The sequence below is a fragment of the Bos javanicus genome, chromosome 16 (assembly GCF_032452875.1).
Source record: "Bos javanicus breed banteng chromosome 16, ARS-OSU_banteng_1.0, whole genome shotgun sequence".
NCBI lineage: Eukaryota > Metazoa > Chordata > Mammalia > Artiodactyla > Bovidae > Bos > Bos javanicus.
In genome coordinates, this window is record NC_083883.1 from 51584144 (window position 1) to 51610510 (window position 26367).

The 26367-nt window shown below is 44.4% G+C and overlaps 1 protein-coding gene across 2 annotated transcripts in view; it reads left to right on the forward strand.

Moving 5' to 3' along the window:
* The window catches only part of GNB1 (G protein subunit beta 1), a 79161-nt gene that overhangs the window by 38960 nt on the left and 13834 nt on the right, over positions 1-26367 (forward strand). The window contains exons 2-5 of one of the 2 annotated variants that reach the window (XM_061383055.1): positions 8134-8182; positions 18257-18359; positions 22259-22297; positions 23834-23940. In XM_061383055.1, coding sequence (XP_061239039.1) covers positions 18303-18359; positions 22259-22297; positions 23834-23940 — 203 coding nt within the window. In that variant the 5' untranslated portion in view covers positions 8134-8182; positions 18257-18302. The remainder of the gene's footprint in view (positions 1-8133; positions 8183-18256; positions 18360-22258; positions 22298-23833; positions 23941-26367) is intronic. The other variant, XM_061383057.1, reaches the window with a different exon arrangement.

Below are 26367 nucleotides of genomic sequence, written 5' to 3' on the forward strand. Positions count from 1 at the left end.
GCAGTACGCACTCGTTGCGTTGCTGAGGAGTTAATCAGATGGCTATAAAGTACTTAGCAACATAGCATTGGGTGCATAATAGTTATTTGATAAATTTTATGGTTGATTAACCTTTTGATCTATATCTTTTTCACAGACATACATTAGAAATCTAGTTTGGGGGCGTAGACTCTATACGGGTTTAGTTGTCCATAACGTAAAGGGTACACTGCAGATGTGGTGCTTAGAGTGGTTCCTGAGACCCACATGCATGCCTGGGGGTCAGCCCTTCCGGATGTCACTATGACAGAGCACATTCACCCCCGAACCTGAGGCCAGAAGAGGATGGAGGAGAAGATTGTGTCTCATCTGGATCTCCTAAGTTCCAGTTGTGACATCTTTCTCATTTTTTCCACTTTTGGGGGAAAATGTCCTCTAGTCTCTTCCTGGACTTTGAGTGTATGATTTTTGCTTGGAGTTAGTTCAAGACAGCACTGTTTTCTCCCAGTTTCCAGTGTTGCTGTTGGGAAGTAAGATGCTGCCGACTCTTGATCCTGTGTAGCACCAGTTTGTTCCATGTGGAAACTTTGAGGGTCCTGCCTCTGGTGTTCTGAAATACGATGTATTTTGATAGCAGTATCTTTTCATTCATTATGCCTGGCCCATGGTGCGTCTTTTCCGCCTGGAGATTGAGATAGTTCCAGGAGGAAATGATCAATGCCAGGAAGAGGTGGTGGTATAGTTGTGCTCCAAGCATATTGCTGTTTTTATTCATTTTTCCGCACTGATGTATCCCTGGCTATATATTTCCATAGCTCGTCCTCCAAGAATGTGTTAAATGCTCAGTAGTTACTGCTGTGCTTGATGGTAAAGTTACTCTTTTATTGCAAACATTTGAGCTATTCTCCCAGGCAGACCTAAATTGGGAGAAAGTTGGAGCTCTGCAGGTCATATTGGACAGGTTACCACCCTTCTGCAAAAAATAAGTACTTTTCCTCATAACTTTTCCCCAAGAGATTTATTGTCACATGTGGAAACCACAATAAAGTGTGACTTTTTTTTTTTAGGCTTTTAATGAACGCAAGAAAATAAAGGATAATTTAAAAACCAACTGAACATGGTTAGAAGTTTTTTATTCGGCAGCTAGAGTTAACCAGATCTGTTTCTGGTTGGAGCATCACAGGCATTCCTGGGCGCCCCTTGCACCTTCACACGGAGCTGGCTCACCCCAGACTGTGACAGTGGGAATGGCAGCCCAGCACGTTCTTTCATTTTCACACTGCTCAGGAATGATGGTGTGGACATGAGACTCCTGACATGTCACGGTAGCACGTCACCGTGACGTGTGGCTGGTGTGTTCTACAGGCTGGTCGGACTCGGAAAGGACCCAGCGGTTGGAGCCGTCAGGGGCTTTACAGTGAAGTTAAACTAGCGACCAGTAACAGAACACTGTCTGGAAAGTCCCCAAATATTTGTAAATTCAACAAAGATTACATCATAAGGGAAACTTGAAAATATTTTAATTTGAATGAAAGCGAAAACAAAGCATACCAGCATTTGTGGAGCATAGTGAAAGCAGTGCTTATAGGGAAGTATAAAGAATTAAATGCTGACTACAGAAAACAGTGGTCTTACCGGTCTAAACTTCTACTGTAAGAAGAAGTTTAGAAGAGCAGATCGATTTCAAAACAAGCAGGAGGAGGACAATAATGACAAGAGCAGAATTATGTGGAAGTGAATGTAGAAACACAGTAGAGAAAATCAGTGAAACTGAAAATTGGTTCTTTGAAAAATTCAAATTGATAAACCTCTAGCCAGCCTGAGAAAAATAGCACGTAAAACACGAGAAAATGACGAAAAATTAATGAAATATGAAAAACTGTATTAATTCATCTTTTTAAAAATGTACACTCTTAAAATGCCATTCATTGAGCCGTTAAATCATGAACGTATTATTGTGCCAAGTTTTCCAGCTACTACAGAAGCTCTTTCTTAACTATATTGGTCAGTGAAAAAAATTTTTTGTTTTTAATTTTTAAAAATAGTTATAAAATGTTATTTTCTGACTTTATCTTCAAGTAATCTCATCTTTTATTTGATCACTGCAAGGGTGTGTTTTTAAGTCTATGTTTGCTGTTGGTTGGCCGTAGTATTTCCCTCCCCCAGCTTTTTTTTTTTAATGTTATTTTTATTCATTTATTCTTGGCTGTGTTGGGTCTTTGTTGCTGTGCGGGCTTTCTGCAGTGGCAGGTGGACTGTCCAGTCGCAGTGCTCGGGCTTCTCATCGCAGTGGCTTCTCTTGCTGCCTAGCATGGGCTCCAGGGCGCAGGCTTCAGTAGTTGTGGTACACAGGCTTAGTTACTCTGAGGCGTGTGGGATCATCCTGGACCAGGGATTGAACTTGCATTGGCAGGTGAAATCTTGACCACTGAGCCACTGAATTTTATTTATTTGTTTAACAGTTGAAGGAGAGTTTTTATTTTTGCATCCTGCTAAATATTGGGGAGGGAGTTTAAGCTGATCACTTGAGCACTCTGTGTGTTAGTTGTGCAGTCATGTCTGAACTTTGCAACCCCAGGGACTATAGCCCTCCAGGTTCCTCTGTCCATGGGATTTTCCAATCAAGAGTACTGTGGGTAGCCATTTTCTCCTCCAGGGGATCTTACCAATCCAGGGATCGAACCCGGGTCTGTTGCTTTGCAGGCAGATTCTTTACCATTTGGGCCACCAGGGAAGCCCGTGAATAATTCAAATACATTGATTAAACCCCTTGCTTGAAGTTTTTCTATAATAAATGTCGATTGTATCACACACCTGGTTTTGCATAACTTTTGACGCTAAATGGAGCAGTGGACATTCTGTACTTGCACCAAGATTTAGTAACTTGTAACATTTTCTTGGAGAAGGCAATGGCACCCCACTCCAGTACTCTTGCCTGGAAAATCCCAAGGACGGAGGAGCCTGGTGGGCTGCAGTCCATGGGGTTGCTAAGAGTCGGACACGACTGAACGACGTCACTTTGACTTTTCACTTTCATGCATTGGAGAAGGAAATGGCAACCCACTCCAGTGTTCTTGCCTGGAGAATCCCAGGGACAGGGGAGCCTGGTGGGCTGCCGTCTATGGGGTCACACAGAGTCGGACACGACTGAAGTGACTTAGCAGTAGCAGCAGCAACATTTTCTTTGTGTGCTTTTTGGTGAACCATTTGATTGTTGTAGGTGTCATGATACTTTATCTCTACAACTTCAGCCCGTCCCAAGAACAAGGATGTTCTTTTACACTCATCCCGAAATCTGAACATGGATTCAGTGATGCCAAATCCAGTCCACATTTAAATTTCCTCAGTTTTCTTCAGAATGTCTTCATGCCCTTTTTAAAATTCAGGGTTTAACCAAGTTCAAGTGTTGGACACTTCGTTGTCATGTCTCCTGAGGGCTGCTACATCTTGTAGTCTCCTGTAAAAAGCTTTACCTCTTCTGTCTTATCTATTATTTGAATATTATTGTGTATGTGTGTTCTTTTTTTTTTTCCCAGTAAGATATATTCTGTTATAGTTATTATTCCTTTTTACCCTCAGACTTATTCCTAAATTTGGCTAGGGGACCTTCTTCACATTATCATTTCCCACTCTTCAGAACAGTTTTGCGCTAGAGAATTAATCAGAACTGAGAAGTTTGCTTTGTCTCGTACAAGTGCCCAGTCCTTTTTGCAGAACTGTAAGGACTGGATTGTTCTGGGTTTTAGAAAGATGAAGGTATGTGTGTGTGTGTCATATTCTCAGTGCCACCAGTAGGACTTGGACACCTCAGAGTTTGTGACAATGCATGACTGTTCACATAGGGCAGCTAAGGACTCCTCAGTGCCCTCATGTCTGTTCTGGCCAGGTGTGGGTACTCAGAGCTGCCGAGAAGAAACCAGGCACCTGTGTGCTCTTACTGTCTTGGGGTTGTGTTGGATGTAGGAGGAGTCATTCCCAGGACCTTTCCTTGATCTGAAAGTTCAATGTCATCAGTAAAGGAATTCTCTAAGTGTGTCTCTGTAGAGGGTTTGGGTTTTAGATTTTGAAAAATACTAAAAAAAACAATAATCAAACAATTACTAGTATTTGGTACTTAAAATCTCATGATGTACTAGAATATGAACAAAGAAGTTCGTCACAGATATTTAATATTGCTAAATTAACAACTACACTGAATCAAAACATTGGCTTAGTTGATCTTATCAAGACTGTTTAACTGCCTGATCTTTGACACAGTAATAATAATTCCATCTTCGAAAATCTGCTCTGAGGATATTAGCCTAGTACACTTTGGCAGTCGAGCACCTTGACTAAGGGAACCAGGTGTCTGTGGCCCTGAGAACGGCTGAGTCCCCAGCCCCTCGCTTCTGTGCAGTGGCCTCTCTGCTCCGGGCCCTTAGTCTAGTTGTGTTGGTCCTGTGCCCCGTGGGATAGTTTCTCACGCTTGCTTCTCTGCATGTAGCAGGACCCAGGTAGGCGGCACACATGGGTTTTGTTGTCTGTGTTTTCAGTGTCTGGCACACTGTCTCACATTACAGGCATGGAAATTTATTTGTTGAGTGAATGGATGTTCAAGGGATTTGACTTCCAAAACCAGAGCTGGGAGGGGTGTGGTGTGCAGCTGTCTTGTTCCTGCGAGGGAGTGGTCTGGAAACTTTGTGCTGCACAGGTTTACATAAGTGGCCCGTCCACAGAGGACCAGAGGGAGGGACACAGGGCTCACACCCCTCTTCCTGGAGGCTGGCCGCTGATCAGTGGAAGACTGTCTAAAAGCAGTGTCAGGGTTGGCGAGGCGTTGTTTATTTGGGGTATTAAAAATGTTTGGTTTGTTTGTAAAATTGACTTTACAGTTGTGTGTTTACATTGGTAAATCTATGATTTGAATTTTATTTTACATACTTTAAATTTGACTAAAAGTTGATCTTTAAATGTTGGAGCCTTTTTCTTGAAGTTTATGTTTGTATTTTCCTCCAACTTCTCTTTCTAACTGGATTGCTTTCGAAGAAGATTAAAGAAGAAATACTCAGCATGTGCTCATGTCACCCCTTACCGCTCCTCTGCAGCCACACCCTCCTGGTGGGCTTTAGGGTAACTGTAGTGTCCACAAGCCTGCCTGCTGCCCAGGGGCCACACTTCCTTCTGACTGTGCTATGTGTTGCGCCCTCCCCTGTGAGCCTGTCAGCCAGGCTCGGTGGAGCGCTCTGAGGTGCTGGGCTCTTAGGGCTTCAAGGTTGTGGCTCACCCACCACTGTGCCTTTTGCCTCTGGTCAGTGTGGTGGCTTCGTAAAATGTAGACTTTGGTTTTTTAAATCCATGTTTGTCTGATTGCCTGTAAAAGTGGTGCTTCTGGTTTAGGATCATGTAGTCATGTATGAATGTGAGAGTTGGACTATAAAGAAAGCTGAATGCCGAAGAATTTATGCTTTTGAACTGTGGTGTTGGAGAAGACTCTTGAGAGTCCCTTAGACTACAAAGGCGATCCAACCAGTCCATCCTAAAGAAAATCAGTCCTGAATATTCATTGAAAGGACTGATGCTGAAACTCCAATACTTTGGCCACCTGATGTGAAGAACTGACTTACTGGAAAAGATCCTGATGCTAGGAAAGATTGAAGGCAGGAGGAGAAGGGGACGACAGAGGATGAGATGGTTGGATGGCATCACCGACTGAATGGACGTGAGTTTGAGTAGGCTCCAGGAGTTGGTGATGGACAGGGAAGCCTGGCATGCTACAATCCATGGGGTCACAAAGAGTTGGACACGACTGAGTGAACTAAACTGAACTGAATATATGCTGCTGTCTGAGACTGTGGTCTTGTTCCCTCTACTGGGTTCTGTGGGCTGGGCAGTCAGAAGACCCACACTTGGGTCTTGTATTCAGCCAGAAATGAGTCTGGGCAGCACTCCCTGTGAATCTCGGGCAGTGGGGTGAGAATGGGAGGGGTTCAGAGGTGCTCTCAGCACCCTCTGTAGCTAGAGGGTAAATGTTCTGGCTCCCACAGGATAGGCAACTTGAACTTTGTTTCATTCTTTGGGCACAAGACAGTCTAGGCCTTTGAATTAGATCAAACTGTGATACATTTTCCTGACTATTCTATACTTTTGTCTTCCTGTCTCTTGATGTGAAAAATCCCTGAGAGGACTTGAATTTGGAGATCCAGCTGAGGGCAGCAGTCACCCTGAAGGAGTGGCTGTCACCTGGGACCAGTATTGCTCTTCCCATGGAACAACTAGTGGGGTCTGGAGATTGGGGGTTGTCACAGCTGCGGAAGGGGTGCCGGGGCCAGCCAGCTGCTGAATACCTCCCAGGAGATGGGGCAGCCCCACCACAGTAGAACAAGCCAGTCTCAAAAGTCAGCTGGGCCAAGATTGCGTTCCCCTGTTTTAAATTTGACGTCTGGGTGAAGCCTGCGGTGCCCACTCCTCAGAGCTCCACTCAGTAGGTTTGTGAGGGTGAGCCATAGTCTACCCTGTCTCCCTCTTATTCCATACCTGCTGGTTTGGGTTTTGTTTTTTTTCTTTTACCTCTCTGATCTTTTTGCCTCCAAGGCATGTGGGACCTTTGTTCCCTCACCAGGGATCAAAACCCCTGCCTCCTGTAGTGGCAGTGCGAAGTCTCTATCACTGCACCACCAGGGAAGTCCCTGCTTTTGTTTTTCCATGCACCTCTAACAGCACTTTTTCCTCCTCCCATCCAAGGTAAAATTCGTAAAACAAAACCGTCTTGAAGTGGACAGTCAGTGGCATTTTAGTAATTCACAGAGCTGTGCAGCCACTGCGTCTCCCTAATTTCAGAACACCTTCATCTCCCCAGGAGGAGCCTGTGTTCTTGTTATTGTGCAGAGTCCCTGCAACCCCTGCCTTCTGTCTTCGTGGGTTTGCCTGTTCTGGGTGTTTCACATAAACAGAATCATACAGTGTGTGACCTTTTGTGTCTGGCTTCTTGACACAGCATAATGCTTTCAAGGTGTTGTCCATGTATCAGCACTTCATTCTGTTCTCTGGATGAACAAGGTTCCATTGTGTGGCTGGTCTTCATTTGTTTATCTGTTCATCTGCTGATATTTGGGCTGTTGCTACCTTTTGGCAGTTGTGACTAGTGCTGCTGTGAACATTTATGTGTGGGGATTGAGTACCTATTTTCAGTTCTTTCAGGTATATAACTACAAGTAGAATTGCTGGGTCGTGTGGTGGGTCTGTGATTAACTTTTTGAGGAATCCCCACACTGTTTCTTCCATACTTAACTTTTATTGCTGGATAAGTAGTATGTGCTTGCTTATAACGTACGCAGCATAATTCAACAGTAAAACTGTTTTGTTAAATAAATGCCTTAGAATTCACAGTTCAGCTGGGGGACATTTCAGCTTGTTGATGCCTGTCCCAGTGCCCAGATTAGATGCATGTATGGGAGTTTGTAAACATAATAGTGAATTGATCACTAGGCAGGAGGTAACCTGCGAAACATCCCAAAGTGGCCCTTCCAGATAGTGTCATTTAGAGAGATTACCAGAGCATTTTAAAATGTATTGAAACTTAGTTTCTGGGAAAGAACAAGCACGTATTTCCAAAGAAATCTAGAATGAAATTTATTTTTGTACTGGCTGCAGTATGATGAGAGGCAGGTCTGGAGGCTTATTGCCATGTCTTCTGCTCTGGCATCCTGGACAGGAGGTCCGTTTTGGACGGTTCCGAGGCAGCTGGAGTGGGCTGGAGGAGTGGGCAGGGTGTCTGTCCAGGTGGATTTGCCTGCACTGAGAGGACAGTCACATAAGATCTTCTGGGGGAGGTTAATCTTAGAAGTGTCTTGAATTGCAGTGATTTTTCTGTTTTTGTTGTTGCTGTAATTTTTCTGGTAACACCCCTTCCCCCTGATTCTTTTCAGTTTAATTCAAAGTATTTTCCCTGAGGCATTTTTAAGGTTTTGTTTGTTTGTTTGTTTTTTAAGAAATTGAGATCATTTTTCTTCTTTTCCACAGTGAAGAACTTAACGCTGTTAATACAAAGTACTGTTCAGTGATTTTGGGGAAAGAAATGGTGACAGGGAAGGGGCGAATTCATGGCTTCTTAAAGTGTATGGAATATTGTGCCTCACAACCTTAATCAATGCAAATACAGCCTTTTCTCTGTTGCAGACAATTTTACATGTTTGGGAGAACAGACCAGCAGCACTTCTGAATTAAGGTAATATTTATATAATTTGATTTTGTCAGTTTTTAGAGTAGAATCTTTACATTTCTTCAGGATTTTCTTTTTTCTTTTTAAGAACCTGGTTTTTGTAATAGTTTTGCCCATCTCTTTTTTTAAGCCAGTGTTGGTTTTTCAGAATAGACTGATCCAGAGAAAGATGTTTTCTTCCAAAGCTCCCTCCATTGTTCATCATGGAGGGGTGAGGTTCTGGAGTTGATGGTCCACATTCTGGATAAGAGCAGTATTTCTCCAACTTTTACCAGGAGAAAGTGGGAGAGCCCCTTTGTAATCAAGTCTTAGTTGGAGTACCAGCTGATGATACAGATTGAAGGTGAAGCCATGAAATCCAGAAAAAACTCCAGTACATTTGTATGAGGTGGGAGAGATAAAGCAAAAGTGTCCCAGTTGTTAGGGATAACTAGGTGAAGGCATCCAATTCTTTATGTTTTTCTTCAAACTCTTTGCAAGTTGAAATAATTTAAAATTAGAAAGCAAAACTAAATTGAATGAGTTAGGTGCTCAGACAATTGGGTATCCATATATAAAAGGTGAAGTTGACACCACAGACAGGAATTAACACAAGATGAATCATAGAACTTAACGTAAAGCCTAATACTAGAAAACCTCTCTACGAAAACATAGAAAGTCATTGAGACTTCAGGTTAGGCAAGGATTTCTTTTTCTTTTTTTGGCCACCATGCAACTTGTGGGATCTTGGTTCCCCAGCCAGGGATCAGGGAATTCTGAGGCAAGGATTTCTTAGTGACATCAAAGACACAGTCCATTAAAAAGAGCATTTTTAAATTGGACTTGTCGACAAATTTAAAAATGCCTGCTCCTTCTAAGACACTGAAGAGAATGAAAAGACAGGCCACAGAAAATATTAACAGATCACATGTCTTCTAGGTAACTTGTGTCCAGAATAAGTAAAGCACTCTTAAAATTCAGTATTAAGAAAACAACCCAGTACAAAAGCAAGTGATTTGAGCAGACACTTCACCAGATAATATAATGAGATAGCAGATGAGCATGTGAAAAGATGGTCAGAATTATTAGCCATTGGGAAATGCAAATTAAAACCACATTGAGACACCACTAACCACCTACTCCAGCGGCTACAGTGGAGAAGACGCACCAAGCGCACCCAGGGCGTGCCGCGCCAATCCAGTGCATGGACAGGGGGCGAGAAAAACGGTGCAGCCGCATTGAAGACAGCTCAGCAGTTTCTGAATATGCCAAGTGCATGCTGGTCATATATGATCCTGCCGTTCCACTCCTGGTGGTTACCCAGGAGACATGAGGGCAGGTATCCCTGTAGAAACCACGCTGAGGGCGCACAGCCAGAGCACGGGACGGTGCATCCTGTGGGATTCGCGTGTGTAAAGTGACAGAAAGCAGATGCATGGTTGCTGGGGTGTGAGGGGCAGTTACAGAGGGGCACAGGAGACTTGGGGTGTGGCCGTGTTAGTTGTCTTCACCAAGGTGTGGTTTCAGAGGTGTGTTAATGTTTCAGAGTGTATCAAACTATCTGTTTTGTTGTGTTACTTACTTTCAATAAAGATATTTTAAACTGAAGGAACAGTTAGCATATGAGCTGCCCCGCCTCAATCTGATTGAGTCCCTGGTTAGTTACCCTGGCAGCCACTGTTATGCATAGTTCCACCTCTGTAGAGACCTGTTTCACTGGCTGGGTAGGAAGTGTGGCAGGTGAAGGAAGAGGTGGTTTTCTGTTACTAAATCATTTCAGGTGGAAAATCCTGTTAACTGCTTTTGTAACAAGTTCTATTTAGTGAGACTTTGCTGTGGTTCAGTCAGGTGTTAAGGACCTTTTGTGGATCCTCATTGAGTCCTTGTGGCCTATGAGGTAGGGATTGTTTCTGTCTCCATTTTCAGACCAAAAGCCAGACGCAGAGGGGTTACACCTGCTGACAAGTGTCAGGCCTGGGGGATGGATGTGCAACCCCTGCCACATGCAGCCACACTGCCTCCACCAGCAAGGCCTGCTAAGACACGTGGGACACCCAGTGGAGTCCATTGTAGTTGCTGGAAGGGAGTGTAAAGACAGAGATTCTCTGCACAGTGGTGTGCACGTGGCCTGTGGAGAGCAGTCTTCCCCCAGCGTGAGGGTGCAGCCCCTCAGAGGGGCCTCTGTCGCGTGCGACTGACTTCCAGTCTGACTACCTTTCCCATTTAGCCCTTTCTTCCTTCCGGGTGCGGGCATCTTAGATGGCGTCCATTGTGTATTAAATTTGGCTCTGAAATCATTAGAGCAGAACTTCCTGACTCTCACAGGGAGGCTGGGGAGACCTGAGTACTGGAGAGGGGGAGTCTCCCCATCCGCCACTGAGCATTTGGAAGCTGCAGAGGCTTCCTGGATGCACAGGTTGTGGGGTCGACAGCTTGCAAAGGTGGTTTCTGGGCAGCAGGTGGGCTCTCCCCTTTTGGAACGCGCCCACCGCACCCTGAAGCCCTGCCTGCTTGGGCTCCTCGGCTCCCACTGTGCAGTGCTGCCAGGGCTCTGGGGTCTCCTAGGTCTGCTCCAGTGCTTTGGTACCTATAAATGCAAGGTGGACTGAGATGCATGTTCCTTTCTGGTGTAAGAATTTTCTTAACAGGCACAAAATAGTATTCATGTGCTAGATTAAATAAATCTGAGTTTTAAATTATTCAGTATAATAGCAGTATGTTTGCAACTTTTTAAAAACTTTCTATAACATGCTTATCGGATGTTTTGTTATGAAATATAAATTCTTTATTCGCATTTTACTATTTTGAAGATAGAAAAATTACTATTTCCAAATGTGACATTGCATAGCAGCCATAATTACCTTCTGTATGGTGGTAAAACTAGATAGTGCCTTCTGAGAAATGGGCTTTAGTAAATAAAATAGGGAATCGGCAGTACTTGATACCATTTCTGTGTAGGGAGGATGGAACAGCCTTACAAAAGGTACTTTTTTACTTTCTGTGTGCTCTGCAGTCTGTCCATGGAGCCAGAGTACTTTCCTACTGTCTCCAGGTACATGGTTGGTTTTTTAAAGAAACTATTTTGGTTTGTGCAGCTTGTGGGATTTTAGTTCCCCAGCCAAGGAGCAGACATGAGCCTGACAAGCCAAGTGCCAAGTCCTAACCACTGGAGTGCTGGGGAGTTCCTGGTGTGTGGTTAGCTTTTGTTAGACAATAAGCCCCTCTGGGTGCTTTTAGCCCTGTGATGGTCCCTCTCACTCAAGGACTGGTGCCGGGTCTTGGGAAACCAGGGAAGAGTGTTCTGGAAGGTGTAGGAGCCACTTACAGTCAGCAGACCAGATGCCTGCATGGTACCAGGGGCTTTTCTTCTGCCCTGATGTCTGGGTATGCATGGATTTCTTAAGTTGATACACAGGTTTGCAGAAATTCAGTTTGTGTGGAAGTGGCTTTTGGCTGTCAGTGACTTTGTGAATTTATCTGTGTATGTTTTATTATGATTTGAAAGTATAAGAACATTTATTTTCAAAAGGTAGTAAACTGAAGGGGCTTCCTAGGTGGCGCTAGTGGTAAAGAACCTGCTTGCCAACACGAGAGACATAAGAGATGTGGTTTCAATCCCTGGGTCAGGAAGATACCCTGGAGGAGGGCATGGCAACCCACTCCAGTATTCTTGCGTGGAGAATCCCATGGACAGAGGAGCCTGATGAGCTGCGGTTCATGGGGTCGCAAAGAGTCGGACAGGACTGAAGTGATTCAGCACACATTAAGTAAGACTCCTCTTCCTGCTTAGAGAACATAAGGTGGGGACCTGGAGCCAATCAGATCTTTGTAGCTCTAATAGGTAAATTCACTTTCCCTATAGAGTCTATCTTGTATCTTTTTTTTTCTTTTTCTTTTTCCTGTTTACAGAACTAATATACCATCATTGTATCAATTGATTTCTGGTGAGAATGGTTACATTTTTACATTGTACTAATGCTTCAGGGAATATGCTTAAATTGGCCTTAGATAGTAGATTGAGAAGGAGGCTATGCTGCATTGTCTTAAATGTAGAATGTGGGAAGCAAGTCTCCCCTGTATGCATTGTCTAGCAGTAAACACTAAGTGGGGGCTGTGCTTTTTCTTTAAAAACTTGTATTTAGGGGACTTCCCTGGCAGTCCAGCAGTTAAGACCCTGCACTTCTAATGCAAGGTTTGTGGATTTGATCCCTGATCAGGGAACTAAGATCCCACATATCTGCTGTGTGGTTTGGCTAAAAAATAAATAAAATTTGCATCAGAAAATTGAGAAACAGGAAAATCTCATGAGATAGCTTAGATGCTGGGGGCAGACTATTTAAATCATTGCATTTAAAAAACTTTTTTCATTGATTATCTTATTTTTGGCTGCTCAAGTCTTGATTACTGTGTGGGCTTTTTGTCGTCAGGGGGAGCAGGGGCTGCTTTCTGTGCTGCTGTCATGTGCTGGCCTCTCGTTGCAGTGCATGGGCTCAGCTGACTTGTGGCATGTGGGATCTTCCCATACCAGGGATGGAACCCATGCCCCCTGCATTGGCAGGCATATTCCTATCCCCTGAACCACCAGGGAGGTCCTAAGTCATTGCATTCTAAGAAAATGTAACACAGTGTCAAAGAACATGTGTAAGAATTTGCTGGATGCTTTTTAAATCCGGAGCCAGATGAGAATTCTAGATGTAATGGGATCTCCTATCTTAGTCTCCATTACCATCTTTTACCTGTATAAAAGCTAGTAATGGCTTACTAAGTGTTGAATATGTTGATATCTGCTACTTCTTAGAAGATAATGAATGTTTCATCAAAACTTAACTTTTTCTCACTTTTGAATCATAGAAGCCTCCAGGGTCAACCATTGAGTTGTTCAGACAAATTTGGGCATTACTGGGACTGACTCTCACAAACAGCCAGCTAACATGGCAGCGTAATCCATGTCAAAATACAATACGATCTGCTTGAGGAATACCTATGCGTCTGTATTTTTAAAACAAGATACATAACAAATTTCATATATACTTGCAGTCAAACAGTACCAAGAAATAATGACTTTTTAAAAAATTTACTAAGAGAATGTTCAAACGTAGATTAAAAGAAGAATATTACCTAAAATCTGAAGCTTGAACAAAACTCTCCTAGCTTTGTTTAACCTCCCTTCTTCCTATCAGAGTCTCATTTCCCTCAGAAGTAAGAAGCACGTCTTATAGTTATGGGTTTTAGCTTCATTGTGACAACGAACAGAAGAGCTGCGACTCCTTGTCACCGGATACCCAGACCATATTCAGGTTGTCCTGGTTTTTTCTGTACATTTGGATTTTAAATCGATTCAGGGTCTCTTAACATTTAAAAAGAAACTATTCTAATGGAAAATTGAAACATAGAAAAAGTTAATAAATAGCATAAGGACCTCCTATCACCAAACTAAAGCAATTACCAAGGTTTGGCTGGATGTGTTTTTCTATGCCCTCCCGTTTCCCTCCTCAGTTTTTTTAAATCTAATTTCACACCCAGCATTTTATTCTTAACTCTGTCAGCATCTACCCCTCACCCTGGAGAAGCCTGGGGGTGCCCTGTCCCTCGCCCTGTGGAGTTGTGCTGCCTCAATTTCGGAGGTTAACTTGGATTTGGGAATGAAGGGAAAAAAACAGAAAAGCTGGTGAAACTGGTTTAAATGCCTCATGCGAACTACTCTCTCCCGATGCTGCTTTATTTGGAGGTGAGGTGTGGAACCTGTTTGGCCAAACAGGTCAGCAGACTCCTGCCCCCGGGGCACAGGGTACCATCAGGGCTGCTGCTTCCCCAGGCAGTTAAGTGCAGCAGGGGCCCTGGTGGTTGGTGTCTTGGCTGCCTGCCCTTCAGTGGGCTGAGCCTGCCTGTTCTTGGCTGCTTGGTGGAGGGTGCACTTCGTGATCTGATGGCTGATCACAGAAAGGCTTCCGGAGCCCTTTGCAGTGGTCTCGCTAGTGCTCTTCTCCACCCTGGCACTCGAAGACCAGAGTGGAGAGTGAGTGGGTGGACGTCACCTTCCTTGTCTGTGCAGAACCCAAACCCAAATTATACTTTGATACAGTGGAGAGGACTGGGCTCTTGCTGGGCTGTGAAGCTGCTCGAAGCCGCTGCTGGACATATCATTTCACAGTACTTACTTTTACGTTACATTTCTGTGGAAAATGTTTCCTAAACAGGTGAAAGCTAGTGGCAGATGTGGGTCACAAAGAACAGAAGTGAGGCTCTCAGCAGGTCCTGTCTTAGTGGATTAGACTGATCAGGGCGCTGAGTCAGCGTGGCCAGTACTTAGTTGTGACTTTGGCCCTGAAGGAGAGAAAGAGCCTAGGCCACGTAACTGATGGTGGGCTTCCTGGAGGCTCTGGGGGACTGAGGACAGTGAGGAGAGCAACAGAGACGTCACATGTAAGTGAAACCTTTAGTGTTCATTCGTCTTTGTCATCAAAGGAATTTGAAAGGCATGTCCAGCCTTTGGAAAAAAGAGAAAAATATGACCAGTAATTCTAACAAAAATGCTGTTCTTATGTTTTGGTCATAAAATAGCTAAAATTATTACACACACATTTGTTTTTCATTTCACATATAATGAGTGTTTTTCAGGGTTTTTATGGTGTCTTTGTTATTGTTATTAGTGGTATTTAATAGTTCATCCAGTAAAAGGTTAATATCAACTAGTTTGCTTTTTTTTTTTTTTTAACTGAAAAATGGAGGAAAAATTGTAAGTGCTTCTTGGTTCAAGGCCCAGATAACGGGTTAACTTACATATATACATATATATAATTTTTATTTTTCCCTTATCCGTATATATATGATAATGTGAAAAATCAGAACTGCCCACTATTGCTGTGTTTCTCCAAAAATAACCATTAACATTTTCTCATGTATGTAGAAAAAAGATTGCTTACTTAAATGAACATAGATGTGTAGTCTTTTTATAGACACAAAAGGAGAAGTTTCATCCTTTATGTACATCCCTGTACCCCATTTATTGCATTTGCTGTCTCCACAGAAGAGCATTTGGGGTGAACTTTCAGTTTGTGGGAGTTCAGAGTTGTTCTGCTTCCTGTCAGTTTGCTGTGCGTGCTCCTTGCTGTCCTTGGGGAGCCGGCTTCTCTTTGGGGGAGCCCTGACTGCCTAGTCCTTTCATGCACATCCTGTGAGGCCAGTTGGGTATCCATTAGCCCGGGAAGGAGGAGGCCCTGGTTGGTGCCAGGTCAGAGTGAACCCCAGGGCCCCCGGGTACCCCTTCATCAGGGAAAGTCCCTCTACAGACAACTTCTTCAACATGCAGAATGTAGAATATAGTTGGATTTTGTTTTAAATGTCTGCCAGTAGTTTTTCTTTCTCACCAGACTGTAAGATAAAAAATCTTGGACCTTTTTGGACTCTTATTTTTATTGGTGGTAGCCTGGTCGTTTAGTTGGTTAAAGAATCTTTCAGCAATGCTGGAGACCTAGGTTTTATCCCTGGGTGGGGAAGATTCCCTTGGAGAAGGAAATGGCGACCCACTCCAGTATTCTTGCCTGGAAAATCCCATGGACAGAGGAGCCTGGCAGGCTGCAGTCCACAGTATCGCAAAGAGTGGGACACTACTGAGCACCTTTTCTTTAAATATTAACAAATACGAATTTTTTTGAGATTTAACTGTGGCCACTGATCAGAAACAGAGCTCTAATCAAAAGGCAATATTAGGGGGAAGGGTGGGGTGGAAAAAAGGAGCAAAAAGACCTCAGTGGAGGCCAAGTGTAGGAAAAAAAAAGGCAATATTAATAATTTAATGATGAAAGAAATAGATCTGGTTTTCTTCTCTCTGCTTGTGGCTGAATGTTGAAGTCAGCAAGTACTGTTACTGCTTCTGAAATTTTGTGAGGTAACTGAATTGGAGTTTGTCATTTTAAAGATACTTAAGTTTTCAATAAATTAATTTCTCTAGTTTGAAGTAATACATCTGGATGATTATCATGTATATATTCTTTTATAATATGTAAAAAAGAGCATCTAGTTAAAAGACATATTTAATTTTAAGATCTCAAGAGCTATTCCACCTAATACTAGAATTTGGGTCTTGACCTGTTTAATTTGATCCTAGGAATTTATTGGTTTTTTCCTTACTTAAAAACTAGCTCGGCTTTTTAGTGTTTAAATTAAGATCAGAATGTATGGTTTATTGACTAAAGCTCAGCATTTAATTCAGTGTACCTCATGATAACGTTAGTTGTTTTCTTCATGTGGATTTTGGAAGGATTGAAGGAAGTTGCTTATCCACAGACTAAGAACAATTATTTACTGATGGGGGTGGGAGTGTTACTGGGGCAAAACTACCCCCGACTCAGCGGACTGTCCTTATGATAATAACTGATCACGTGTGGATGCATGTGCTCAGGAGGGTTGGGTGTGCAGCACAGTCTGGAAGCTCAGGGGCACATCAGCACAGCTTTCTATTTTAAAATGATTTCGTGTTCTCTTGGCCCTGTTATTTCACACATTAATATTCATCAGCTGCAGTCCTTTGAGTGTATATGTGAAGACACAAGAATCAGCCCAGTTATCGTGTAGGGTAACTTCAGCTGAGCTCCACTTGTCCAGGGAGGTGCCGGCGGTCTGCAAGAGTGAAACTTACAGCACCCGCTTGAAGCAACGCCTCTCTCGTCACTTGGGCTTGCCTCCCCTGCCTTTGACTGTCCTACCGAGATGCCTCAGCCCCACGTCCTGGCCCTACCCATTAGTCCTTTCCTGGCAGTGGTGTGGACCCCCTTTTAGGGTCAGTGCTAGGGCCTTCTGTGCTTCCTGCGCGGTGTGCCCAGCAGCCAGTGAGATTTGTTCCGTGAATAGACCAGGGCTGCAGGGGCAGGTGAGGGCAGCAACCAGGATGTAACGTGCTTTTCAAAGGTGCTTTTTACTGGGGAAAGTATTCTTATTTTCTCAATAAATATACATCAATACAAACCATATCACAATTATTTTGAATGCTTTTGTGAGGAAAAAGAAAGTCTAAAGTCTATCTAGATTGGGAACTAACAACTGTGTTTCTTGGGTCATCCAGATAATTTCCCCCAGATGTGCTCCAGTCTCAAGAAAATAAAGGACCACTGTTAATTAAGTATCTGGTCTATATTATAATAACCTTGTGACTTTCACACAAAATCTAGGAGGGAAGAATCTCCCCGCCTGTATTTGCGTAGGAAATTAAGGGCCTTGCAATATGCTGTGCTTGCGGGTGGGAGCTGATTGTGTTCTTAAGTGATTACAAGATGTTTGTGATTGTTTCTTTGGCTTTGTGATACGTTGGTCACAGTTAGGATTGCCTTAACAGCTATGTTCTTGGTCAGAAATGCAACCCCCAACTATGGCATTCCCCCAGGAAAACACATCTCTTGTTTAACAGATAATTTTATTTTGACAGTGATTTCAAGAATAGTGTCTCATGAGCCTAGGGGTGGGGCTGGGGCAGGAGTGGGCAACAGGGTTGCTTGTACTGAGCCCTCTTGGGCCTGTGCCTGGAAGGGCTGCAGTGATGCTTCTGAGTCTCCTGGGATCCCAGAGCACATTTTGGTGGGAGAATAAGTTGTCCTGAATCAGAGGCCTGGACACCAAGCTGAGTCCTTCTGGGTTTGCTGTGTGACTTGCTGGTGTCCTCTGGGCAGTCATGGGTTCAGGGTCATCAACATGCCTCTGAGGTGCTAGGTTGCCAGGTGGCCGCTGTGCCCCATCCTGAACTAACTGCCCTGAGTTTTCACATGAGAGCTGTTCTAAACATCACCCTTAGGTTCTTGAGTTAATAGTGAAGTCCAGATCCTCTGTGAAAACTGCTTCTAGACAGACTTTCTCTCTTTCGGCCCACCACCGCCTTCTGCGCTGTCTGCTGGACACTGTCATTTTTTCGAGGTTCATGTACAACAGTAGTTACACTCTGTTGACCCAGCCCTTGTGGGCATTTTACATGTTCTGATGAAGGCTAAAGAAAAGTTCTCTGACTTATAATGAAACCACAGCTCTCAAAATTTCAATTCTCTTTTCTCACCAGCTTCATTAAATGACTCAATCATTGTTTATTCATTCTTGGTACTTGTTTTTCTCTTTCAGATCTCAGATTCTTTGAGGTGGCTTTGAAGAGCACTAAGATTAGAAGATGAGTGAACTTGACCAGTTACGGCAGGAGGCCGAACAGCTTAAAAACCAAATTAGAGTACGTAAACTGCCTGTGTGCTTCGTTTCATTAATCATTTGGATTTTGGGTGTGATGTTACTGTTTTAAGGAAAGATGGGTTTCAGAATGGCTATTCCTTGTTTTGGATTGAAATTGAATCTTAATTGGCCCAGGATGTAGAAACTATAGATCCAGATGTTTGGCCTAGCACCTTATTTTCAGGATTTTTTTCTAGTATATTGTTACTTGAATATACCTAGAATGTTTCCATAGAAATTACAGACATCTTTCAGGGCCTTTTTTCTTAACCTTGGGAATTGGCTTCTGGACCTTCTTTTGGTCACCGTACAGAGTGTGGTGTCTGCTCCCCCACTGTGACCCCTGAGTTGAGGGCAGGAAACTTGTTTAGAAGCACGAGTGGCAACAACACTGGAAGTATTCTAGGTGTGGGTGATTTGTTGAGTGCTCCCTAGGGAGGGTTTTGGCTGTTAGAACAGAGACGCTGACTTGAAGATAAAAATGATTGGGTCCCGTCCAGCTGCCTGTTGGAAAGAAGGACAGTTGCAGAGCTGTCCAGCACCTCCTCACCACCCCTCCATGCAGTCTGCTGGGTGGGTTTGCAGAGGCATGCTGCAGAGCCACGGGTATTTCAAAGGGGAACCTAATTATTTCCTTTTAAATCACCAATTATATGCTCCAAGGGCCTGATGGTAATTGGAAGGAAAGACCAGTGTCATTTTAGCCAGGTTCTTAACTGAACTTGAGAAAAGATAAGGGGATTATTTGAGATATGCACCAAAGAGGAGACAGAAGAGATCCTTCTACTGTAAGAATTTCCAATCTCAACATTTAAAAGATACAATATAGCTCAATAAGAATAAGGAAGACTTAGAAGATTTGTTTAATACGTCCAGCCACACTCTGGAATATAGAAATCAGAACTTTTGTTTTTCTAACAACAAGTTGTTGTTCATAAATAGTGGGTTCAGGTCTATTCGTAGCAAATAAAGTTTGTATGGTATAGGTTTAAAAAAATTCCAAATACTGTGGGGAAAAAAAAGGGTTGAAAGTGAGTGTTGCATCTCAACCCAATTTCTGTGAAGCACATGCAGCCCTCCTCACAGGAGACAGGTCTGTCCTGTGAGCCACGTATGGACTTGAAAACTGTACTAGGAAACCAGTAGGATTAATTTTTAGCAACTGTATCTAAACCAGGATATATAAAAGATTACCATATTGACATGTAATTAATAAGTACGTTTATTGCATTACGCTCTTGGTGCTGAGTCTTGCCAATTCAGTGTCTCTAGCACAAAACTGCCTCAGTGTGCACCTCTGGCATCTTCGTGGCGTCCCCTCCCCATGGATCGTCCGCAGGTAGAGCCAGAGAGCTGAACAGCCCTGCCTTTGAAGCCCTGCTGGTTTCTTTTACTTGCACAAAACAGAATTGGCAGTACATCAAATGGGAATGGAAAACTAGAACTAAGGAAAACCTTTTTTCCTGCTTGCCCAAGAAACACGTACTTGTTAAAGAATGGAGACACAATGAGTCCAACGGGAGATGGTGGATGACGCTAGGAGGGTCTCTTCTTAGATTGGTATTTCAGCTGAAAGACCCCAAGGCACCGTCTCATCTGACCCGTGGTGGTGTCTGTGAGGAATGCTGACTGAAACGTGGTGCATCTTAGACACGCGAGCTTCTGACAGATGAAGGAGAGCTCCAGGGCTAACCCTGCCAGTGAGCACCCCAGGCCGCGTGGCATGTGTGGGCACTGCAGTCACTGTGGCCCAAGTGGATGGCCTCACCACATGCTGTCCTGTGCTGGTGGGACACCCACCCAGATTCGGCCTGGCTGGCTGCTGGCCAGGGTGTTCTCCTCTGTGGAGGGACAGGGTGGTGATTTTCCTCAGCACAGACAGACAGGAGCCTTGGCTAAACAATAAGGCATTGTGAACATTGCCCCAGGCCATTTAGTTGGAATTGAGTCTGAAGAGTGCTGAAAGTCACTGTCAGTCTCAAGCAGCTGCAGAGATGGCTCCTATGAGAAGACTCTCTGCACAGTGCAGATGCCTGTCCTGAGGAGTGCTGCAGACTTTTACACCAGCACTTGTGGGTCCTGTGTTTAGTTTCTAAAATGATTTTTCTCTGTTCTCTTGTGTCATCACAGTCTGCTGTGGACATTACAAAATCTATTTTAATCTCTGGACACTAACCAGGGCAAAGCTGCTTATGTCCTTGGTTTGCTTTTTCCTTTAAAATAATTCTTGTCAAGAGTCCCAACCAGGGCCTTCCCTGGTGTCTAGTGGTCAGGACTCTAGGCTTTCACTGCGGTGGTCTGGGTTCAGTCCCTGGTCAGGGAACTAAGATCCCACAGGCCACATATGACATGGACAAAAATTTTTCTTAAATACTCATCATTTTAAAAAATTGAGAGCCTTATATAACATCAGTAAGAATGGTATTCAGAAGTGAATACTGCGCATAGGGACCATAACAAAACCACACGTGGGAGACCTGCAACTTGGGATCTCCCCTCTGCCTGGTCCTGACACCAGAGTAGGTGCTGGTACAGAAATACTCAATTAAATAATTTTCCTGTTTTAATTGTGTAATTAAATAGGCAAAATTAACTGAGCAAAAAGGCTTCTAATAGGATAATTTAAGTTGAATTTGGAATCTAGCTATTTGGTACATTTATAATAGCAATCTCTTTGAGTATGTCTCCATGTTCTAGGTTGGTAAATACTACCACCAGCTTCATGAAGTTAAAATAATTAGCAGTGAGGCTGTTGGCCCCTGGAGAAGGTCTCCTGGATGCCTTCAGGAGTGTTCACATGAGCGTTCAGATGTGTATCAATGAGCGCAGGTGGGCAGATGGCTACACAATGGCAGAGTTTCATGAGAAATTGTCAGTTTCCTTTAAAATTATTCCTACACCCGAATTTTCTTCTTAGGCCCCACTCCTACACTCAAGAGTCCTTTCAAAGCCAGTGTCTCATTTCCCTTCATAATGTGTGGCTTTCTGTTTGTAAAAGTCATATCCAGATTTGAGATTTCCAGATTTATTTTTTAGCAGCTTGGATCGCTTAGAACAACAAGGACGTCTTTATTAGCTTGAGGAACATCCCTTTTTATTACATTTCTTGCCTACTTCACAAGGTCATTTCACAGATAAGAAAGCAAGCAGCAGGATGTGACCAGCCAGAGATTTGGTTGCCTTGACTCCAGACCCTTTGCTCCTTTCCATAGAGGTCAGCATCAGTGATTGTTTGGCTTGAAAACACAGTCCTGAGTTAACATTCTAGAAGAGAGGTTCCCTGGGCTGGCCATTCAGTGCTTTCTAGACATTGTTTCTTGGGCCCCATAATTCAGGACGCAGGTGCAGTGCTGTGGGGGGTGCTGGAGGCTGCGGGCAGGGGTGAGGGCACAGGGGTGCTGTGCGTTGGGGGGGTGATCTGCAGGCTGAGATGTGTCTGTGTGTGGCTGGTTCTGTGTCCAGCATGCCCTGGGCTCGAGGCAGGGTGGGGAGGCTCTTAGTAGAGGCTCTGAGATTGCTTCCTTGTGTAGCTCAGCTGGTAAAGAATCTACCTGCAGTGCAGGACACCCTGATCCTGAGTCAGGAAGATCCCCTGGGGAAGGGATAGGCTACTCACTTCAGTATTTCCTGGGCTTCCCTGGTGGCTCAGCTGGTAAAGAATTGGCCTGCGTCGCGGGAGACCTGGGTTCCATCCCTGGATTGGGAAGACCCCTTGGAGAAAGGAACTGCTACCCATTCTAGCATTCTGGCCTGGAGAATTCCATGGACTGTATATCCATGGGGTCACAAAGAGTTGGACGCAACTGAGCGACTTTCACTTTAACTGAGACTGCGGCCTGGGTCTGGGGGAGCCTGTTCTGGGAGCAGCACTAATGTCCCATTGTCCTTGTCATTTCCCAGGATGCTCGGAAGGCGTGTGCAGATGCGACTCTCTCTCAGGTAAGAACCATTGATGCAGAGTCACTGACTTGCTGTAGAGGCTGATGCTTGTGGGGCCTGCTCTGGGCCTCTGGAAGGAGCTGCTCTGACTTTGTGCACAGTGACGGTGGGGCCCCTGTTTGAAGGGTCTCATTGGCAGGTCATTGTCAGTGTTGGGCATAGGCTGTGGTGAGTTTTAGATAAAACGTAAATACCTCTCTAGCCTTAAGTAATTATATCCTCTTAGGTCAGAGTTGTAAATATTATTACAGTTTCAATATGGGTGTTTTGAAGTTCCTCTCCCTAATTAGGTCTGCCTTAGAACTTTAGTTTCTAAGGTCCAGTTTGGCAGATTCTCTGAGATTTAAACCTGAGTTATGACCCATGGCTCCACTCCTAGGTACACACCCAGAGAGACTAGAGGTGATGCTCAGACCAGCCGGTGTACGAATGCTCCTGGCAACACTGCTCCCAGCAGCTGTGTGCCCTCAGGGGATGAGAGCAGGGCCAGGCACAGCCTGTCCACACAGTGGGACTTACTCAGCCATAGGAGGGTGAACCTCAAGACACGGGTGCTCAGTGAGAGGAGGTCACATGTTGTGTGATTCTGTGTATATGAACTGTCCAGAACAGGTCACCCTGTAGAGACAGAAAATAAATTCATGCTTGCCCAGGGTTGAGGAGGAGGCTGTAGGGAGTGACTGCTTAGTGGATGAGGGGCTTCCTCTGGGGGTGATGATGAAGATGGTTTGGAACCAGATACCACTGACAGTGGAACAATGTTGTGAATATACTAAATATTGCTAAATTATGTATTTTCAGATGGTGAATTTCACCTTATTGAAAAAAAATTTTTTTGTCTCAAACACTGAACAGAAATGTGAAAGAAAAATTATATTCCTCCTTCTGTTGAGGATGATTACATTTTTTACATCATCTCAATGCTTTAGAAGCTATTGTTTAATTGGGGTTAAACAATAAGTTAAAGTTAGACTGCTGGGATCACCTGCATTTGAATTCTCAGATGCACTTTGGACTCTATGTTTTTTAAAGCCCACTGTGGTGACACACTTACTCCGTTTGTTGATCCAGAGTCATGAACGTCAGGCTCTTGTGTGCTGGGTGAACAGTACGTGTGCACATGCAATTTTGTGCCCTAAACTCCAGAGTGCAGGAGAGATGACCACTTTTGTCCAGCTCAGCACACACAGCACCAAGCAGTCTATGTTCCTGGAGCCCTGTTAGATGGTGAGGAGACTGTAATTAGGAGGAAGAGCAGCCTTTGAGGGCCGGACAGAGGCAGGAGGAGCTGGGCCTGGATGGCCAGTTAGTGTGCTGATGGGGGCAGGAGGCTCTGGGCCAGCACCAAGCTGCTGCGCCTGCCGTGGGGCCTCACAATGGAGCGAGGCCGGGCTAACTGGCAGGAGCCAGGCAGGCACAGCCATCCAGGGCGGTGGCGTCACTGAGCATTGTGGGCGTGAAGGAGACTTCAGCAGCGGGGGCAGGGGGAGGGTGTGCCTCCCGTACTGTTAATTCTTGGTAACTTCTATTTTTAAGATCACAAACAACATCGACCCTGTGGGAAGAATCCAGATGCGCACCAGGAGGACGCTGAGGGGACACTTGGCCAAGATCTATGCCATGCACTGGGGCACCGACTCCAGGTGTGTGGGCCGGCACGCGGGCATGTGGGCATTCATGGTTGGGGCCGGAGCTCACAGGCTGGGATTGGTAAAGAAAAAACTGGGCACTGCTGTCAGACGTGTAGCACGCAGGACAGCTGGCCGCGCTGCCGTTCCCCTGTCACCACTCTCCCTTCAGCTTTGTCTTCCCAGCTCCATGGCACAGCGCCCGTGCCACCTCAGGATCGGGGGTACCTGTCCTCTGTGTCACCGGGGGGCTGACCTGTCCCCTCTGTGCCATCTTGAAGGGTGACCTGCCCACTGTGCCATGGCTCTTCTTTCCAGCCTGTTCTCATGGCCTCATGACCACATCCTCTCCTGGTTTTGGTGACCTGGTTCAGGGATCAGAAGCCAGTCCATGCGGTGTTGGGAGAGTTAAAACAGTGACGTGTGTGTTCTGAGGGCCTGCACTGGGGCACAGAGCATGTGCATGAGAGGTGCTGTCTCTGACTCTCCCTGGCCTGCCCGCCCCACCCCCTTTTCTCTAGCGATCCCTCTGTTCCTTGAATTCTGCCTGTGTTCACACCTCTTTCTAAGTGACTACTCACCATTCCTCTCTGGGCCTCCTTCCCCTTCCTCGTCCCCTGTTTCCCTTCACCTGCAGCATTGCCGAAATGAAATCCATCCAGCTCCTTCTATCTTCCTGTTGGAGGGTACTGGGAATCTTTCTCCACTTTTCCTCCCAAATAATTAAAGAAAAAGCCATGTGATGTTGTAACTGTAATGTGTTTTTTCAGATACCTAACATGTTATACTTTGAGCATCAGATGCTTTTCTTTGAGTTGCATTTTTTTCATGTTTTAATTGTCAGGAATTTTCTGCTTGGTATTTTTTTCCTTTGTTCGTGAAATTGGCTGCTTTAGTGTGTCCACAGCTATAGAACAAAAGATTCTATTTTTAGCTTGTTCTGTACAGTATCCCATATAATTCCAAATGCAAATGAGAGCTAACTTAGATCCTGTTAATGATGGCAATGATCAGAAAGAATAGAAGAGGAAAAAAGGAAAATTGCCCTTACTAATCCATCCATCTTAGACTCTTTTCTAAAAAAATAGATGGTAATCATATAGTGTCTTACCTTTGGGGTCTTTCCTGATCTGTGGGAACATCAGTGTCCTGGTTTGACAGGAAGTTGGATGGACAGTGATGTGTCACTTGTGTCCTGAGAGGTGACTGAGAGCTGTGTTCAAAGAACTATGGCAAGTGTGCGGCCAGAGCTGTGACGATGAAGAGAGGGGCTTAGGGGGCAGGGAACCCCTAGATTATGCAGGTGTCCTGACCACATCCTCAAGGCTCTGCATGCCCTCTGGTTCGAACACAAACTGTGCTTGGGAATCCGGTGGTGGAAGGTGCAAACGTGAGGAAGCAGCAGCTCCAATTCAGGGTCGTGGTCCCCAAGGAGCAGGGTCAGGCAGAGTACCCGGAAGGCTGCTGTGCACCACCTGGCCTGTTCACTTTCTTGGACGGTGTAGGGTACATGGACGTGTGTTTTACAGATGCTCTTCAAATGGCAATTACTGGTATAATGCCCTTACATGAGGGCTGTTTTATAATCATAAACCAGGAAAACAAAAAATGATACCAAGGAGAACTCCTGCTATCCAGAGCCCTTCGGAGACTTTCCCCCCTAGATAGCCATGTTTCTTGGAGAGTAAAATTTTCTACTTTAATATCAGAATTTTTTTTTTTTAATGTTTTGGATGTACATTTTGTTTATCGCATCTTCATAGACATCAAAGTTTATTATGCAACTTTTTTCATGACTCAGGGTTAATGAGTCATAATAATAATTTGGCAATACCAGTTATTTTATTATATTTGTGTGGTTCATGGGTATTCTCAGACTATCACAGTAGTTAGCTGGTTGTATTTTAAAACTATAGAAGAGGGACTTGCCTGGTGGTCCGGTAGGTAAGACTCCACGTTCCCAGTGCAGGGGCCTGTATTTGATTCCTGGTCAGGGAACTAGATCCCACATGCCACAACTAAGAGTTCACATGCCCCAATGAAGACTGGAGATCCTTCGTGCCACAGCCAAGACCTGGCACAGCCAGATAAATAAATACTTTAAAAACAAGTGAATAAATTTAGAAATTTTTCAGGGGGAGATAAAGCTATAGGAGATGCCCACAGTGAGGCGTGTGGGTGTGTTTGTGTCAGTACGTATTACATGTATAATATGTTTATCAATGTATTGTAATTTTTATATATAAAGTCTACTTTTTATAATGTTTGAGAGTCTCTTTCAATCATGTGAATTAATGTTAAACCTTTTCTCCCTTTTCTGAAATCTGCCAAAGTGATACAGTTGAGAGGGAAACACTGCTAATCCATCCAGGCTTGTGAGTGTGCAGGAAGGGGAGGCCTTGGGACCCGGACTGGGGCTTTCGGCCTTCTCCTGGCTCTGCC